The sequence below is a fragment of the Chrysemys picta genome, chromosome 4, assembly GCF_011386835.1.
Source record: "Chrysemys picta bellii isolate R12L10 chromosome 4, ASM1138683v2, whole genome shotgun sequence".
Lineage (NCBI taxonomy): Eukaryota > Metazoa > Chordata > Testudines > Emydidae > Chrysemys > Chrysemys picta.
Genome location: NC_088794.1, coordinates 32982243 through 33000628, shown reverse-complemented (window position 1 = coordinate 33000628; position 18386 = coordinate 32982243). Strand labels below are relative to the sequence as shown.

Sequence of the window (18386 nt, the reverse complement as noted above, 5' to 3'; positions counted from 1 at the left end):
CTCCTGAAAGGGGTACAGTAGTCTGAAAAGACTGAGAGCCATTGATGTATAATTTTACCTTGAAAATCTCTATCTTAGGTATAACGTTAATGTAGCATTTTCCAAAGTGTGGGACTAGCCAGGAAGGGTGCAGAACAATGGCAGAGCAAGTTTCCCCCATCTTGCCCTACTAAAATGGTGTGAGTTAAAGGAGTAACCTGGGGATGGGTTTTTGTTTTACTGCAGGGAGGTTCAGCTTCAATAAATGTGGGACACACTAAAGATGGAAGGTACGTGCACATAGAAAGAACTTGTCCCCAACCTCTTATAAGAGAAATAAATTCCTTGCAGCTCCCTTCCCTCCTGCTGTAAACGTGATTCATGGAGCAACGCTAGCAGCAACTCCTTATCTTTCCTGTGGGTCAGAAGTTAACCGTATGGCAGCATTCTGTATTATTATTGGAAGGGAGAAGGGAAGGTAAGGAAACAGAAGCCAAAAGGGCAAGGGACTTAAAAAAACAAATTAAAAAAGTCCTGACAGCTACTTTGCAAATGATATGGTAAAGAAACACATTAATTAGATTAAGATATTATGAAGTTTAAGCACTAGAAAGTTATTAAATTCAAGTCAAGTTAACTATATTATCTTCTAATCTCATGCAAACCTAAAAAGCTCAAGATTACAAGTCATCTAGAGCAGGCCTGCACAACTCATCAAGTGGCGAGGGGCATATTACTCCAAAGAAAACACCTGAGGGCAGAACTCCCCCCCCGCCCCCCGCCCAAGGCCACCGGAACACCACCTCCCAGACCCCCCCAAAACACCCACACACACACCGGTTCATTGAGGGGCAAATCCCAAAGAGCCTTTATAGACCCTGGGGGCCAGCCGTGCCCAGGGGCTGCTCCCCAGACCAGGTTCCCCACTCCACGCCCCTGAACTCCCCTGGAGGGTGCACAGCCCCCCCGCGAGCCCTCCCCTCCCCTCCCCACCCCATCCTGGCGGCCCCTGCCCCGAGTCCACTCACTGGCTTTGTTGGGCTTGGGCCGCTACAGCAGCTCGGCAGGGAGGAGCCGCCTTCCGGAGGCACCAGAGAGCCAGAGTGTCCCGCTTGCAGCGGTGAGCCCCAGCCATGGAGGAGCCGGCGCAGTGCAGGGGGGCAGCAGCCCTGCAAAGGCGGCGGCGCGGCTAGTGGGGAGCAGCCATGCCCTCCCCCAGAGGGCTCCTGCAAGCTGCAGCAGATGCATGCGGGCGCCGGCCCCGTATGCACCTCCCAGCTGCCCCCTCACCACGCTTGGGCTCTGCGGCTCCGGGAGTGTGAGCCACCACTGCTGCTGCCCCTCCCAGAGCAGGCTCAGGGCCCCGCACCCCAGCGGCTCACATGCCCCGGAGCTGCAAAGCCTGAGCGTGGCGACGGGGGAGCCAGGGGGCGCACGGGGGCTGCCGACCGCATGCATCTGCTGCAGCCTGCAGGAGCCCCCGGGGGGGAGGGCATGCCAGGCCGCAGCCTGGGCAGGATGGTCGGGGGGGGGCGCGGCTGCTCCCTGCTAGCGGTGCCGCCGCCTTTGCAGGGCTGCTGCCCCCGTGCCACGCTGGCTCCTCCATGGCTGGGGCTCGCTGCCGCTGCAAGCCGATGCTCTGGCTCTCCAGTGACTCCGGAAGGCGGCTCCTCCCTGCCAAGCAAGGGCACCGCTTTTTTAGGGTTATCATATTTCAACAATCAAAAAAGAGGACAGGGGGAGAGCCCCACCCGAGCCCCGCCCCCATCCATTCCCTCCCACTTCCCACCCCCCTCAGAACCCCCAACCTCCCCCCACTCCTTGTCTCCTGACTGCCCCCTGCTGACACCTCCCCACCCTAACTGCCCCCCTAGGACCGTCCCCCCTACCTGTCCCCTGGCTGCCCCAAACCTTATCCACACCCCCGCCCCCAGACAGACCCCCGGGACTCCCATGCCTCATCCAACCACTCACCACCCCCTGACAGCCCCCCCACCCAGAACTCCTGACCCATCCAACCTTCTTCCTGCTCCCTGACTGTCCCCTGGGACTCCCCTTACCACCATGCCGCTCCATGTGGAGCTAAACCAAACAAGCTACAGAGCACACGGCCCCTCCCCTGCAGAGTGCTGCGATGCTGAGGTGGGGGGGAGGGGAAGCGGGGGAGTGACTCTGCCTGTTGGAGACCAATGGGAGCAGCTAAATCAGGCCCAGGCGCCCAATCAGCCACGCTGCACTCTGCGTGAGGGGAAGGGAGGGAGGAAAAATCCCGGACGCCCCCAACCACTGGGCGCCCTAGTGGTTGCACCGGCCCTGGGCAGACCCGACAGCCCCACCCCGCTGCTTGCCCGCGGGCCGCACAGTGAGCCCCCGCGGGCCGCATGCGACCCACGGGCCTGATCTAGAGAATGCTTTTTCCTAACCATTGAAAATACTACAGACCCATACCTGACACTTTTTTCAGGTAAGAATATACATGGGCTTCCCATATGGAACAAGGAAATGGGGAACACACACTGAAGATGAAGGAATTCCAACATAATTTCTACACTTAGCAGGCAAAGAAGCGTGGCTATAACCAAAGTAAATGTAAAATTACACTTTTTGAATACAGAAAGCAGCTCTCAATAAGGTAGCAAAGTAGAAGTCTCTCTAAAGGAGTGGAAAAAGGCGACCTGATGTCAGATGAAAATAGGGGTCGAGGAGGGAATGATTACAAAAATTGATTTTTATTTTTTTATATATATATAAAATTTATATATAATTTAAATTAAATATAAACTATTTTTTAAAATAAACCTATTTGAAATTGACAAAATATGTTAAGGCCTAAACTTACTATAATCTATTAAAATAATTTATATTAAATATAAAAATTATGTTAAGCAGTAAATGTTAGCTGCTGAAGTTTTGAAGAAAGTTAAATCACTGAACTGGTGGAAGTCACTGACTAAAGCTAGAATCAGAGTTTGTTGAAGTACTATATCAGTTTTTGACAGCGGTAGCCTCTTTTGCAGTCCACAGAATATTTTCTTCATTTCAATTAATTCAACTAGTTCAGTTCAATAACTAGATCATTCAAAGGTAAGAAATCCATTGGGAGTTGAAAAAGCAGGAACGTTTGTTTTCCTCTTTCAGTCTATGAATAAAAACTTGGTGTGAGGATGAGATCTACTAGTTCTAAAATCTTGAATGATATGGTGACCAGAAAAAATCACTTCAATTCACTTACTACAGATAATAAACAAGTAAAATCTTTATCTAGTAAATATAAAATGCATCATTAACCACTTTCTAACATAAAAATGTAAAAATTCAGAATCTGAATAAATATGAATTAAACTATATAATTGCTTTAATAAATGTGTATAGATATAGTGTATCCCCTTGGTTAGTCTATGGAAGCATCAAGTTTAGTGCAAAGGTTATTTTTAGTTGCAAATCAACATATTTTAATGGTTACCAACCATTGAGAACCAACGTATCTGGAGGAAAATAACTAAAAAGTACAAATGTCAAACTAGATTAAAAGCAATTATTTAAATCCAGGTTTCCTGCTTGCTGATTTAAACCATTATTAAAAGCAGTGATTTAAACCACTGATTTAAGTCAATCCACCCTGTGTCAGAAAGCCTAAAATAATTCTTGATTGAGGAGGGAGAGGCTCAAGAGTGCAATACTCAAATAATTCAACTTTGAAGTTTAATACATCCTCAGGATTTCCTCCTGATAAATATAGTAAAGCTACATATGAAGGAGTAATTCCAGAGGATTCCACAAAGGTCAAATTTAGAAACTGTCAGTGTCAGATGCTCAGGTTTTGATTCAGATTTTTTTTTAATTAAAAAAACCACTATATATTACACACCATGGAAAACTGACAAGAGTTAAAGGTTTTTATGATTTAGACAGTAACACTAACAAAAGTGTAAATTGTCTTCGAGGAAGACAACAACAGACTAGTGTAGATTGTATTGTGGGAAGGTCCAAATAAATCTATAGACCAGCAGTTCCTGAATTTTATTGGTTAACGTACCACCTTCTTAAAAAATTCTTGTAGAGTAGAGTGAACAGATGGAATATCAAGCTCACATACTATCAGCGGTACACTTATCACAGTTAGAGAATCAAGAATCTCTCATCTAGACAGTTCTTTCTCACTAAGCTCCAAATGACCTATGTATGACAGTCTCCTTGCTACATAGTTTGTGGAAGGGAATTGCAACCCCTGTTTCTTTTGACCAGGTGAAACCCATTACCTCACCGCTCACTGAGCCTCCTGTGAGGTCAGAATTCATGTTCTTTCTATTTAAGGCACAGTCTCCCAACAGTCCTCACATCCAATTACAGTTTTCTTAAAATGGAATAAAGTTAATTTAGCACAGGGTTAAAATATTATATATATATATATATATATATATATATATATATATATATATATATATATATATATATATATAAATAAAGAGGAAATCCCCAATTAAGAGAAAGCAGAATATAAACACAGCTAATCAAATAATTAGAAAAAGCAGAGCTAGGCTCTATGCTTGATTACTTAATCATCTAAAACAGGTCAGCCACCGGCGGCACGCGAGCCGATTTTTAGTGGCACTCTGCTGCCAGCCAGAGCCGTCGGCCCTGCTCAGCCCGCTGCCTGCCTGGATGAACGGAACCCTCGGCTGGCAGCGGGCTGAGCGGGGCCAGCAGCCAGGACCCCGGCTGGCAGGAGCCAGCGGACGGAACCGCAGACTGGCAGCGGGCCAAGCCACTCAGCCCGCTGCTGGCCGAGCCACTCAGCCTGCTGCTGGCCTGGATGAACAGAACCTCAGGCCGGCAGTGGGCTGAGCAGGGCCGGCGGCCGGGACCCCGGCTGGCAGGAGCCAACGGACAGAAGGGTCCCAGCCACCGGCCCCGCTGAGCCCGCTGCCAGTCTGGGGTTCTGGCCACTGGCCCCCTACCAGCCGGAGTCCTGGCCACCAACCCCGCTTAGCCGGCAACCTGTCTGGGGTTCTAGCCACTGGCCCCGCTCAGCCCACTGCCAGCCTGGGATACCAGCCGCTGGCCCCGCCCACCTCGCTGCACTATTATTTACTTTACATACAACAATAGTTTAGTTATATAATATAGACTTATATAGAGAGACCTTCTAAAAATGTTAAAATGTATTACTGGCACGCGAAACCTTAAATTACAGTGAATAAATGAAGACTCAGCACCCCACTTCTGAAAGGTTGCCGACCCCTGCTCTAAAAGATGATGAAAACCTTAGGTGTTACAATGTTTTGTCTCTGTAAGTTGCAGCAACAGCCTATCTATCTTTCAGTGTTCCAGAAACGTGCTAGTCTCTCTCAAACAAGGAGGTCCTGTTACCAGGGTTGGTCTTTTTGTTTTACAAGAAAACCAGATTTTTTCATATTCCCAAACATGCCCTCCCTATTCCCTTTGCATCAAAGGTATCCCAAGTTACACCATGTCATTTTTCAAAACTAGCAAGGGTCTGATTTATCCATCCTAACCTTCAACAGGTATTATTCATTATTTAAGCCCCAAGGCCAAGATGTAGCTCCTCCCTGCCCCAAAAAACTTACATTCCAGCAATTTACACTTTGACTGACCCTTCCAGTCCTAATTTGTCATTAATCTTAATGAAGCCAAGAATAGTTCTAATGATCCTCCAATAACATTTTAAGATAGTGATTAGTTTCCCCCAAATGACTCCTAATATTCCTTCTGCAATGCACATCTGGGCATGTTCACTAAGCAAATCTTTGGGAGCATCGCTCCAAAACTACCAGTACAGATTACTCCTATGTATGTTTAACACACAGCTCCTTGAACATAGCTGACTGTCATGGTAATATCTTGCATGGCCTTATTTCAAATAAAAAAAAAAAAACCACTTCTACAAGAAGTTCAATAGCTTGTGGATTCCTTAAGCAAACTATCAAAAGGAACAGCAATAACTGACATAGAAATAAACTAAATCCAAATATTAACCTAGTACACCCTACTACTCCCAACCACATAGGCATATTCCAGCGACAGCAATAGGAGCTGTGTGCATGGACTGAGGACAGTATAGATACATGTACCCACAAACTATATATCCTAGTCCCAGACAGCAGTGTCAGAAAACGCCAACCAGCACGAGAGCTGTAACTGTGCACACTGTGCACCATTAAAAATATCATCCCAGTTCGTAATAGCACATCTTCAAAAAGCCTAATATGGGGGCAGGAGGGAAGGAAAAACAACTACTAGAATAAAATACACAGTCCTATAATTTTTGTTCAGTAGCCAATTCTGAAATATACTATACAAGATTAATTAGTTATATGTTTTAAATATTCAGCATCTGCATTTAAAATATAAAATTTCAAAACCTCTTAACACAGTACTGAGAAATTGTGTTTCATCTTAGGAGAGGAAGTATTAAAACATTGATTTTCAGTTTATTTATAATTTTAATTAGCTGCTATTTTCACAGAACTGATCTTTTTTCCCTAGGGCTAATTTAATTAAAGGTGCACTGGCAAGTTAAAAGTCATTTTAAAAAAACATTATAAAATTCCCTCTACATTACTAACATCTCCTTAAATTAATAAAAGTAAATAATTTACTTATCACCATTTATGCTAACTGTTTGCTTTTTACTTAGCATGGACAATGAAAATAGTCCAATAGGTTTCACATTTCTTCATCAGTTTCTAGTCAATTTAACTTTCATGTTCTCTTGCACATGTATGAAATTTTAGTGTTCCGAGTATAAAGACCAACAGAAATCTTTAATCCCATGGTAATACTTATGTCTTAGGTTTTGTAAAAAATTAGTTTTACATGACAAATATTTTGGTCTGAGTTTTCTCTCTCATTTTAATTAGTATGTTGTTTTAGCTGTTTTAAATAGATTTGCCTCCTTTAACATTAAGAGATCCTTGTCATTCTACATTTTATTTTTATAAATGCATAAAGAATAATTCCAGCATCATTTGGACTACCTTCCATATTTTTAGTGATCCATTGTTTAAAAAAAAAAAAAAAGGGGGGGGGGGAAACAAAACTGATAACTTGATATCAGGAACAATTTCATGTACGAACTAAATAAACATTAATTTTTCAGCCCATCATTATGCAAATAGAAAAATAAGTTCCAATTAGGGATATCTGAAGAATGGTCAGGTTTTGGTTTGTTTTTTTGTTTTGTTTTTTAAAACAGTTTTAAAATATATTAGCAATACAAATGTTTTCAGATGCTACCCTTCTCTGTAAGCCCATTTCCCATATTCCACAGAATTTACATAAATATTTTAAATGTCATACAAAGTAATTCACTACTTTGAATATAAACTGGAACAAAAATCAAATTCTAGTTATCTCTACTTTCCGCTGTTAACAAGTGTGTCTTGGAAAGTTTTCAGGTGGAGGGCAGGACTGTCACCTGACTGTAGTAACTTAGTGTCATGCTTCACAGACTTTTTCAACATCATACAAAACCACAGAAAATTCCTACATATGAAGTGTGATTCTTCTGTGAAGATAAATGCAAGGCATTTGTCAATAAAAAAAGCCGAACAAATATAAAAGCAGAGAGGAAAAAAAAAAAAAGATTCTTCATAGCATTTCATCTAAAAATATGGCCTGACTACAAACTTAAATAAGATGCATACATAACAGGCACCTGAGAGTTCAGTAACTGTTAATTATGCAGTTATACCTTAGGCACTTTAAGTGAATGTTGAAGAAATTGTACACAGGAATCCTGGCTAACCACAAAATTGATTTTAAGGAGAACTAGGAAACTCTACACGTGGATGCCACTGGCTCTTTGCTTCTTTCTCGGCTGGAACCCTGTAATCCTTATTAATCTACTGTTTGTTCCTGGAAAGTACGTTTTTCTCTGTAAATAAAATCCAAAGTTTCCTTTGGATTCATTTACACTCTTTACTTGTGGGAGCTGAATCTGTAGGAATGATTTCAGAAGACAGGATTCACAATTTACTATCTAGCTGCCCTTTTTTTTTTTTCTTTTCTTTTTGCTTGAGACGCTGCCAAACTAACTAAGCAAAAAATTTTAAAAGCTGGAAACAATGTTACCACAGGGTGCCAAATTTGCAGTGAAAGCCCCATAGGCTGCTGTCACGCAAAGTTTGACAAGTCTTGCCAAATGGTTTATTCAGGATATAAACTGCTTGTGAAGTGACTGGGCCCTTTGTATTACAGCTGAATACTGCAGATGGGAAGATTTCTGCCAGGAAAGAGTAACTGCTGTTTTCACCACATGGAGTTTTATACACACAAATAAGAACATATTCTCTTGGTTTACAACACCGTTTGGTATCTTCTGTATAGCTTGGCTTTTTTTTTTTTTTTTTTTAAAGTTGTTTTGTTAACTACAACACCCAAAAGCAATAGCAAACCTGTTGGTAAAAAAATTTAAAATGGGGGGGGGGGGGAGGGACAACCAAAAAAACCCACAGCACATTACGAATCTAAAGCCTAACAAAACAGGACAGATGTTTCTACATGTCAAATTTCCAAGCTGCATGAAGATTAGTCACTGTTTAAGAACTTCGTGTATCATAAGGCCTTCCTAGGGATCATACGATAAGCCCTTGCAAAACTAAAATACTCTACATCAGCAAAGTATACTGAAGACAGAAATACCCATGTTCACTTTTCTTCTTAAAACTAAAAAGCATCTGCATATGTAACAAATTTAAAGCTTCACTTATCTCTTATCTACAGTACTTTTATAAATGCTTACAGACAGAGCTGTGCATGTTTTCAACACAGGACATGACACTGCAAACAACTCTTACTCCCCGGCATAGTACTTAGAACTGAACTCTTCTATGGACTTCAACAGCTTTATTCTCAGTAGTGAGCACTACACTGTATAATAAGTGTTTGCAGGATCATGCCCACAGTTGGAACAGCTGATAGTTTACTTTTAGTCAGGTTTTGTTTCTACACAGCATGACTAGTGTATCTGGGTACATGTGCATATGGATGTATGGAAGAAGAGAAATATTTGAGACATTCACTGTTCCTAAAGCTTAAAAAAGCAGCTGAAAAGAGGAAAGGTATTCTGAAAAATATACCTTTATATAGTCTGGGACACTGGTGTCCAAATAGGTGACTACTGGATGATGGACTGCAAACATCTAACAAAATCCAATTAGCCTCAAAGGAGGAGTGTTTGTTTGCAAAGGGAAGTCATGGCTTAGCAGCCTACTACTCAGATTTAAAGTACCAGGTGTGACGTTCTGTACCTTGGGGGAACACCAAGCACCCCCACGTTCATCCTTATAATATGATTGTATGGTATCCAATGCAAAGTTTGTCATGTTGGGTGTCTTCAAAAGGCTCATGATGCACTGAGCATTGTTCAGTATCAGAGGGGTAGCCGTGTTAGTCTGAATCTGTAAAAAGCAACAGAGGGTCCTGTGGCACGCGTCTTGCGTCTGATGAAGTGGACATTCACCCACGAAAGCTTACGCTCCAATACATCTGTTAGTCTTAAAGGTGCCACAGGACCCTTTGAGCATTGTTGTTATGGTAATGTTATAGGTTGTAATTTCATGTATATAGTTATATAGTTATAAGGCTGAAAAGCAAGCCCAGGCAAAAACTCTCTAAGAGCAGAGGGGCAGTTCACACCTCATCAGGGCATGTATGGGACAAACCCAGCCCAACCTCACAGGAACAAAGGACACTGGCCTAGGCAAAAACAAAGGATCTGTTGGACTCTCGAGTGAGTCACCTCCCTTGATTTGGTCAGTTTGGGACTGCGATGAGGTAATGCTCACCTGACTCTGAAACGTGGGAGCTTAGAGTAAGTTTTGCTTTTATTTCAGTTGACCAAATCTGACTTGGCTTATAATCACTTAAAAATCTATCTTGGTAATTAGTAAATCAATTTGTTTATTCTATCTGAAGTAGTGCATTTGGTTTGAAGCCATTTTGAATTCCCTGGAGAATTACTTTTTGAGTCAAAGATAATATTAATTAATAATAATTATTTAATACCTTTAATTTTCAAACTATTTTCCTAACATTCTTTTGGAAGTAAGCATGTACTTTGTACTGAAGACCCCAAATGATTAGCTGGTGGAACTCACTGGCACAAGATGCCATTGAGGCGAAGAGCATATCAAGACTCAAAAAGGACATTGATATGGCTAGCAAGAATAGCCAGACTTATAAGGATTTTTTAAAAACAAGAATTTTGGAAGGAATATATATTACCATATTTCAGACCATAAACCAATCTTTAATTATTAGGGATTTGGAAGAAATTTTCCCTGGGGCAAGTTATTCCATAGTCGTTACTATATGGTTTCTTGTATTTTCTTCGAAAGCAGCTGGCACCAGCCACTGTTGGAGTCAACATACTGGGAAAGATGGATCATGGGAAGCTGGGAATGGGCAATGGGATGGATCACTTGATGATTACCTGGTCTGTTCATTCCCTCTGGGGCACCTGGCTTTGGCCACTGTCGGAAGACAGGATTACTGGGCTAGATCAGGGGTCTCAAACACACGGCTCGCGGGGTTATTTCCTGCGGCCGCCAAGCTCCCCTCCCCCCGCTCCCCTTCTCCCCAGCGCGCCGCATCCCCGCTCCTCTGCCTACCTCCAGGTGCTTCCCACCTCCAAACAGCTGTTTGGCAGCGCTGAGAGCTTACCAGGAGGGAGGAGTGGGGAGCCACACGCTCAGTGGAGGAGGTGGAGAAGAGGCAGGGCAGAGGCAGGGATTTGGGGCAGGGGTTGGAAGAGGTGGGGCAGGGGTGGGGCCTCATGGAAGGGGTGGAGTGAGGGTGGGGCGGGGGGGGGCTGGCTTTTGTATCTTTATATGAAAAGGTGCCAGTGATGCGGCCCTTGGGCCAATGTACTAGTCCTCATGGGGCTCTCATGGTGATTCGAGTTTGAGATCCCTGGGCTAGTGTCATTCGGTTGCACAATCCAAGGAGCAGTTTATATGCCAGAGGCTGTGCATTGGTCAACCATGTAAGTTACCCATTCTAGGCAAAAAACACATGCACAAGAGAATTAATTCATGTTTTAAAAAAAAAACTGATGTATTTATAGAGAGCAATCATATCTCCCCATAGCCTTCATTTGTTAGGCTAAAAAAGTCAAGTTCCTTAAGTATCCTCTCATAAGGTAGGTTTTCCATTTCTCTAATCATTCTAGTAGCCATTCTCTGCACCTGTTCCAGTCTGAATTCATCTTTATTAAACATGGGAGACCAGAACTGTACACAGTATTCCAGATGAGGTCTCATCAGTGTATTGTATAATGACAATACCACTTTCTTATCTCTACTGGAAATACTTTGCCTGATGCGCCCTAGAATTACATTAGCCTTTTTCACGGCCACATCACATTGGTGGCTCATAGTCATGTTGTGATCAACCTGTACACACAGGTCTTTCTCCTCCTCTGACACTTCCAACTGACACGTCGCCACGTTATAGCAAAAGCTGTTATTGTTAGTTCCTAAGATCATGACCTTGCACTTAGCACTATTAAATTTCATCCTATATCTATTACTCCAGTTTTCAAGGTTGCCCAAATCTTCTCGTAGGATATTCTGGTCCTCTTCTGTACTGGTAATACCTCCCAACTTTGTGACATCCACAAATTTTATTAGCACACTCACTTTTTGTGCCAGGGTCATTAATGAAAACGTTAAATAAGATTGGTCCCAAAACTGATCTTGAGGAACTCCACTAATAACCTCCCTCCAGCTTCACAGTTCATCTTTCAGCATGATCTATTGTAGTCTCTCCTTTAACCATTTCCTTACTCACCTTTCAATTCTCATATTAATCTCCCATCTTCTCCAATGGGGAACTGTATCAAATGCCTTACTGAAATCCACGTAATTTACATTTACTGTATTTCCTTTGTCTAGAAAATCAGTTATCTTCTCAAAGAGATCAGGACGGTCTGGCACGATCTACCTTTCATAAATCTATGTTGTATTTTATCACAATTACACTTTACCATTATGTCCTTAACTACACTCTCTCTCAAAATTTGTTCTAAAACCTTGCATACACTTGAGGTCAAACTAATGGGCCTGTAGTTTTCTGGATCACTTCCCTCCCCCCTTTCTTAAATAGAGGTAATATATTTGTAGTTCTTCAGTCATAGGGTACTATTCCCAAGCTTACAGATTCATTAACAATCCTTACTACTGGGCTTTCAATTTCACGTGCCAGTTCTTTTAATATTCTTGGATGGAGATGATCTGGGACCCCGATTTGGTCCCGTTAAACTGTTTTGAGTTTTACTTCCACCTTAGATGTGATAATTTTTTTTTATTTTTTTTTAATGGAGATATCCCATCTCCTAGAACTGGAAGGGACCTTGAAAGGTCATTGAGTCCAGCCCCCTGCCTTCACTAGCAGGACCAAGTACTGATTTTTCCCCAGATCCCCAAGTGGCCCCCTCAAGGATTGAACTCACAACCATGGGTTTAGGAGGCCAATGCTCAAACCACTGAGCTATCCCTCCCCCCTACTTCTATATTCTTATTCCCATCACCCACCCTGCCACTACCTCCAAGCTCCTCATTACCCTTACGAAAAACCGAGGCAAAGTATATTTTTAGGGGTTAGGCCAGACCTAGATTATCTTTAATCTCCACCCCATCGTCAGTTCTTAGCAGTCCCACTTCTTTCCTCATTTTCTTTTTATTTACATGACTAAGGAAGTTTTTACTATTGGTTTTAATTTCCTTTGCAAGGTCCAGCTTTGCTTGGCTTTTGGCAGTTTTCATTTGTCTCCTACATTTTCTGACTTCCAAGAGGTAGCTTTCCTTGCTGATTCATTCCTTGTAAACTTTCTACTTTTTCTTAATACCTGTTTGACATGCTTGTTCATCCAGTTTGGTTTGCAACCCTTCCCTACAAATTTCCCCCCTTCCTTGGGATGCTGGCTTTAGGCAGTTTTTGCAACGTTGACAAAGTAATTCCAGGCATCCTCCACACTGAGATCCTTGAGTTCTTCAACTGCAGAGAATGTGTCTTGTCTATCCTGTCTCAATCCTGTCTATCTGCAAGCCAAAGCCAATCAACCATGCCTCCTTAGAATCCTGCTTTTACCAATTCTCAAATGTTAAGCAATGATTCTCTGTCTGAAATGATCACTTGTAGGAGTGCTCAGCGGCCTCCTTCCTGGATGGGCTTTTCCTTACAACTGTATATATACACATTACTACACCTTGAACAGAGGTGTCCAAGCTGGCCAAACATAAGCCTTTTCCACTGTATTTAACAGAGTGGGCTGAACGTATTGCATTATTTTTTAATAATGTTGCTTCTTGGAAAAATAATCACACAATAGTTTATCAGTTTCACGTGTTTTCACTATTAAGGAGTCTGTCAAAAATAAACTGCATAATTATTTATATTTCAACGAGGAAGATTTTCCCTTGCTTTCAGTCCCTCCCCACTTGCTGAACTGCTATGGTCTCTGCATGGACTTCTATGTAGCCAGTCAGAAGAATGGATTTTCAAATATCATGGTACATTAGAAACAATCCCTTCTCTAACACTTTCAAATTGGATCAAGTAAAATACACCTGGATACTACAGTCATAGGTGCTGTGAAATATGGCCCATCAAGGCCTTCCATCCACCCTGTGCCACTCAAGTGTTCAGCTAGGCACTCTGCATCTAGTACTTCAAACACAACTATTCCAACAACCAATGCCAACTCAAAAATGTTTTTTATACTCAAGCATGCTTCACTGTTTGCAAGATCCTCAGGCACACCCTCTGACTTTAAAAGCAATGAATTATGCTTATTAAACTGTGTGCACTAGTAGTAAATCCCAGTTTCTTTTCCCTTGCTTGCACGATGATACAGCACTGTGATGGTGTTTGGTACCAGGGTACTTTGCCAGTTCAGAACACAGTTCTCAAAACCAAATATGCAGTTCCTTTTTTAAGGAAAATATAAAGTGTCAATCTCTGTCACAGATATGTTTCCATATCGATGGGACAACGGACCCCCTCCAAAGTCCAAGTCTTAAACTTGTGTGAAAAGATAGTTCTTACCTTAGTTGTCTGGAAATACACAAGTTATGTTTATTACTTACTTCAATTTTGTCTGTCTTTGCATCTCCCCAGTAGAGTTTGTCTTCTTCAAGATCCAGTGCCAAGCCATTAGGCCAACCTAGAGAACTGTTCACTAGGACCCTCCTCTCTGAGCCATCCAGATAAGCACATTCGATCTTTGGATTTTCACCCCAGTCCGTCCAATACATGTAGCTGTAGGAAAAAAGCTTTAAATGCATATTGCATATGATTACAGTATGCCTCTGCTATTAAGATTGGGGATTTGTTCCAGCTGGTGAGAAAACTCTTCCCTATTAGTCTCAGGAGTAGTAATCAGACTAATTAACTCCCCTCGAAGTCAGGTAGTGACATTGACCTAAGGTCTGAGCATTAAAAAAACAGGTTCCTCACAATGGGCAGTGATACCCTTCTTTAGTACGGTCTATAAAACAAGGGGATAAAGGAAAGACTGACACAGTTCAACCAAACAGGCTATGCAAAGTTCTGTGATACAGAAGCTTGTGATGGCTGGTGGTTATGTAAGTGCACATCAAAGGACAGGGAGAAAGGCAATGATTTTGACACGAGACAAGGAGCACTAGCACATATGCTCTTTGGCTAATATGTCCAACATCTAATAATCTGCTATTTGTTATAGTCTCAGAGAACTGAAGATGGGGTTAACAAGCTCTTAGAAAAATCCACCACAGGAGGGGAGGGACAAAAAACAAAAAACTCACCCCATCACAGGATTTAGCACTATTGCTCTAGGTTCATCTAGATTTTCCGATATAAGGATCTTTCTGGATGTCCCATTCAACCGCGTTACTTCAATGCGATCTGTTCCTGTGTCAGTCCAGTACAGGTTCCTTGCCACCCAATCCACTGCTATGCCATCAGGATGATTAATTTCTGTGGTCACTAGGGTCTGTGCTCCAGAACCATCAAGGTAAGCCCGACGAATAGCCCGGACATCATCGTCAGTCCAGTATATGTAGCCCTCAACAGGATCATAGTCTATTGCAATCGCATGCCTGATATTGTCTATCTGCAGAATAATGTCAGTGAAGTCTGGCATGTCCAAGGAGATTCTTCGCAAATCTGTCCTTCTAGCGAGCAGCAAGACTTCCTCTGCACCTGGGAAAGAGCATTAACACTGTAATTTTGCAACTATAGAGTGCTCCTTCATCTGTCACAAGCATATTTAAACCATAATGTAGCAGTCTGATGACAGAGAAGGATTGCCGCACAGAAAACAAAGGAGTACTGCAATTAAAACAATGTGAGGTGTACCTCACTTCAGGGGTGCCCAAATATTGCCCAGGTAAGGGGCACACATTAGTAACTTGCCAGTACCCCTAAGAACTACACCTAATTTGCCTCAGGTTTAAGACAAAGATACAACCCCACATGCCACAGGCTTTAGTTCCATTGAGCACCACATGATGCACTTGAGAACTCAGTGGGACACGGTTTAGGGACTCATGCTGTATGGGTGGATAGAGCGAGGAGTGGTATTGCATTGAGGCTGCTACTACCATCCCTTCCAAACCAAGCTGCATTTCTGAACCGATGCTCCATGGAGCCATCCTTGGAAGTCTGGCTCTTACATCAAATCCTATTTTCCTAAGTGTAACAGACTAACAATTTCCTGAATTAACTTTATTGAATTAGGTTAATACCTTTGGGGTCCATTGTATTAAACATACAATTGTGTATGTGGAAGATGTGAAATTGTATGCATTTCCATGGGAAGGATAAATAGGAGAAGAGCAGGGGGTGATTAGGCCAATTCACTCAGGTTGTAACATCTTCAGAGAAACTACCCCCTTGGAAAGTTCTGCATATACTAGTTTTTGGATAAATAAAGGGTTTTTGGATAAATAATCTGGTTTTAAACTGGTTCAAGGCCTTCTTCCTGGTCCAGCAAATGGACAGGACCCCGGTTCACAGAGAGCGCTAATCCTTAGGGTAGGGTTGAAAGGATTGGGCCTGGCAGAATCCATTTTAGGGTCCGAGCTTAAGTCAAGGTGGGTATGCAGGGTTCGTGCCCTGTTTCTTTGCAGTGTAGACCCAGCTCCACTGGACTCATGCTCTGGGAGTCTGCCAAAAGTATCTCACAGTTCCACAGGCCAACTTTCTTTGTCCTCTGGATAGTCAAGTTTTCCCACACTGCAACATGAATAAAGGGCTAGAGCAGTCAGATTTTGGGAAGACGCTAGTCTGGGATATGGGTGGTTGGACTCAGGTCCGCATAATGGAGTGTAGACACTGGAGCCCCAGGTTGGGACCCAGGGTTCAACAATTCTTAATGGGATTCCAAAGGAGTGTAGACATTCAAGCCCCAGGTTAACAAACCCGGGGTGTGTTACTAACCCTGGGCTTACATTGCAGTGTAGACATACTGTAAGGGGAAATACAGGTGCATTTGCCCTGAACTGTGAGACTAAGTACCAAAATAAATATGAATTTGGGTTTTTCAGACCAGCAAAATGCAATGGCTATCACCTGGAAATCACTTTATTCATTGTCAGGGAAGGAAAAGCACAAGGGGTGGAAAATTTATATATTAAACCAGGTTAATAATGAAAGAGTATTATTTCCTTTGCTAAAACACAATGAAAAAAATCAGGAATATGTCTAGACATTTTATCATATTACACAAAATTCCCAACTGAGCCAGCCTTGTCCTATAGCTGAATGAGTGCATTACACACAGTTTTCACACACGCTACATACTACACAGGAAATGATAGAAGGAACATAAGTCTTGGGATTTCCTAATAAAAGTACAGTACATTAATGCTTTTCTTTGCTTCAGACAGCCAAATGGGAGAGCAAGTCACAACTACTGCAAGGACATCCGACTTGCCTGAAGATGATATGAATCTGACTTTTTAGGCTGCAGGACTGTGTGCGCGCAGGGGCATGCGCAAAGTTTTATTGCTGGTGAAGAAGGAGCCGAAACAGCCACCCTGGAGACTGAACTTCTCCATTTGTCCACAGAACAGGTCAGGAATGTATAGGAGCAGGGCAAACCTCCCCATGTGGCCCCAACAATTCATCTTGATCCAGAGGGACAACTTCGAGGTGAGAGACTGTCTAGTTCCTTCTAAATAACCAGTTCACTGCTTAGTTTTCTGCTGCAGATGCCAATTGTTGAGATGGTTTTCATGTCTTGACGCCTGCCAAATTGGAACTGGCCTGCAACCATCAATTCCATTTCATACAGGCCACTGAAAGACCAATAGATAGTAACCTTCAATCACTACCAGCTGGGGTTGTACTTAAAGTGGCAATCCTAGAAGTGAATCCCCTGAGCCATCCCAGTCCCTCTTGGAAAACGGTACTTCAAATCCTATTCTATACAGGTTCTTATAACATGCTCATCACCATGGTACCTGAGTGCTAATCCTCACAGCTATTCTCTAAGACACAGTTTTACCCTGACATGTGAGGCCAGAACATAAGAAACATGCAATCATTCAAAGGGTATCTGTCACACGTCAAACCAAATGCACAGCCAACTCAGAGCTGCACTGTCACTTGCTTTTGAGTTTGGTAATCAGAATTTGGTACCTGAATGCCCTAGCGAATAAGGTATAAAAGCACTGAGGAGAAAATGCAGTCAAGACTGGGGGTGGATAAAGTGATTTGGGGGGCAGGGGAAGGAAGGCGATAGGGAATATCTCCTCTGACCTCTAAACAACCTCAGAGTTTCGCTGAGGCTCTGAAGGGAGGCCTGGGTTGAAAGAAGGCTTTAATGATTGCGAGCACAATGAAGTGGGGGGAAATAGTAAGCTCAACTGTGGAGAGCTTCTCCTTCCCACCCCAAGACAGACAGACATTTGCCATCAGATTTCCTGAAGACTGATTTTGTTGGCTCCAAAGGCAAGCAAAGCAGAATACAAATATTTCATTGTAACACATGGTAGAATTCTAGCTTCTCAAGTTTTAAGCTTGTGGTAACTTATTAGGACACATTAAAAGGGGTCACTTTTTGGCCAGACCAGGGGAAGAGCAGTTCTAGGTGACGTGTCACCTTAAGAAACCACTTTTTTCCGCTGGACATGGCAAGGAGAAACAGGGTTTTTAAATTTTCCTTCTCTAAAGAAACAATATGTTCTTGTGATGATTAAAAGGGACTGCTGGTGCTGGACACAGTATTCGTTCTTAAATACTTTACCAATCTCCTGGAAAGAGATACCCTTTGCTAAAATAAACACTGAAATATCCTAAAGGTTATTTGATATTATAAATCATGCTTAAAATGGTGGACCACTTGAAACATCAGCAGAGAAAATAAATCAGCAAACCTGTACAAATACAGACCAGCA

General features: G+C 42.6%; 1 protein-coding gene across 7 annotated transcripts in view; it reads right to left on the bottom strand.

Annotated features, from left to right (window-relative positions):
* LRP5 (LDL receptor related protein 5) overlaps window positions 1–18386 on the bottom strand; it is a 266220-nt gene that overhangs the window by 109765 nt on the left and 138069 nt on the right. For all 7 annotated transcript variants that reach the window (XR_006177230.2, XR_010600468.1, XM_024109654.3 and 4 more), the window contains 2 exons: window positions 14790–15186; window positions 14091–14262 (listed from right to left, as the gene is read on the bottom strand). Coding sequence is in view for 5 of the 7 variants with exons in the window: in XM_024109654.3 (XP_023965422.1) it covers window positions 14091–14262; window positions 14790–15186 (569 nt within the window). In the remaining 2 variants the exon portion in view is untranslated. The remainder of the gene's footprint in view (window positions 1–14090; window positions 14263–14789; window positions 15187–18386) is intronic.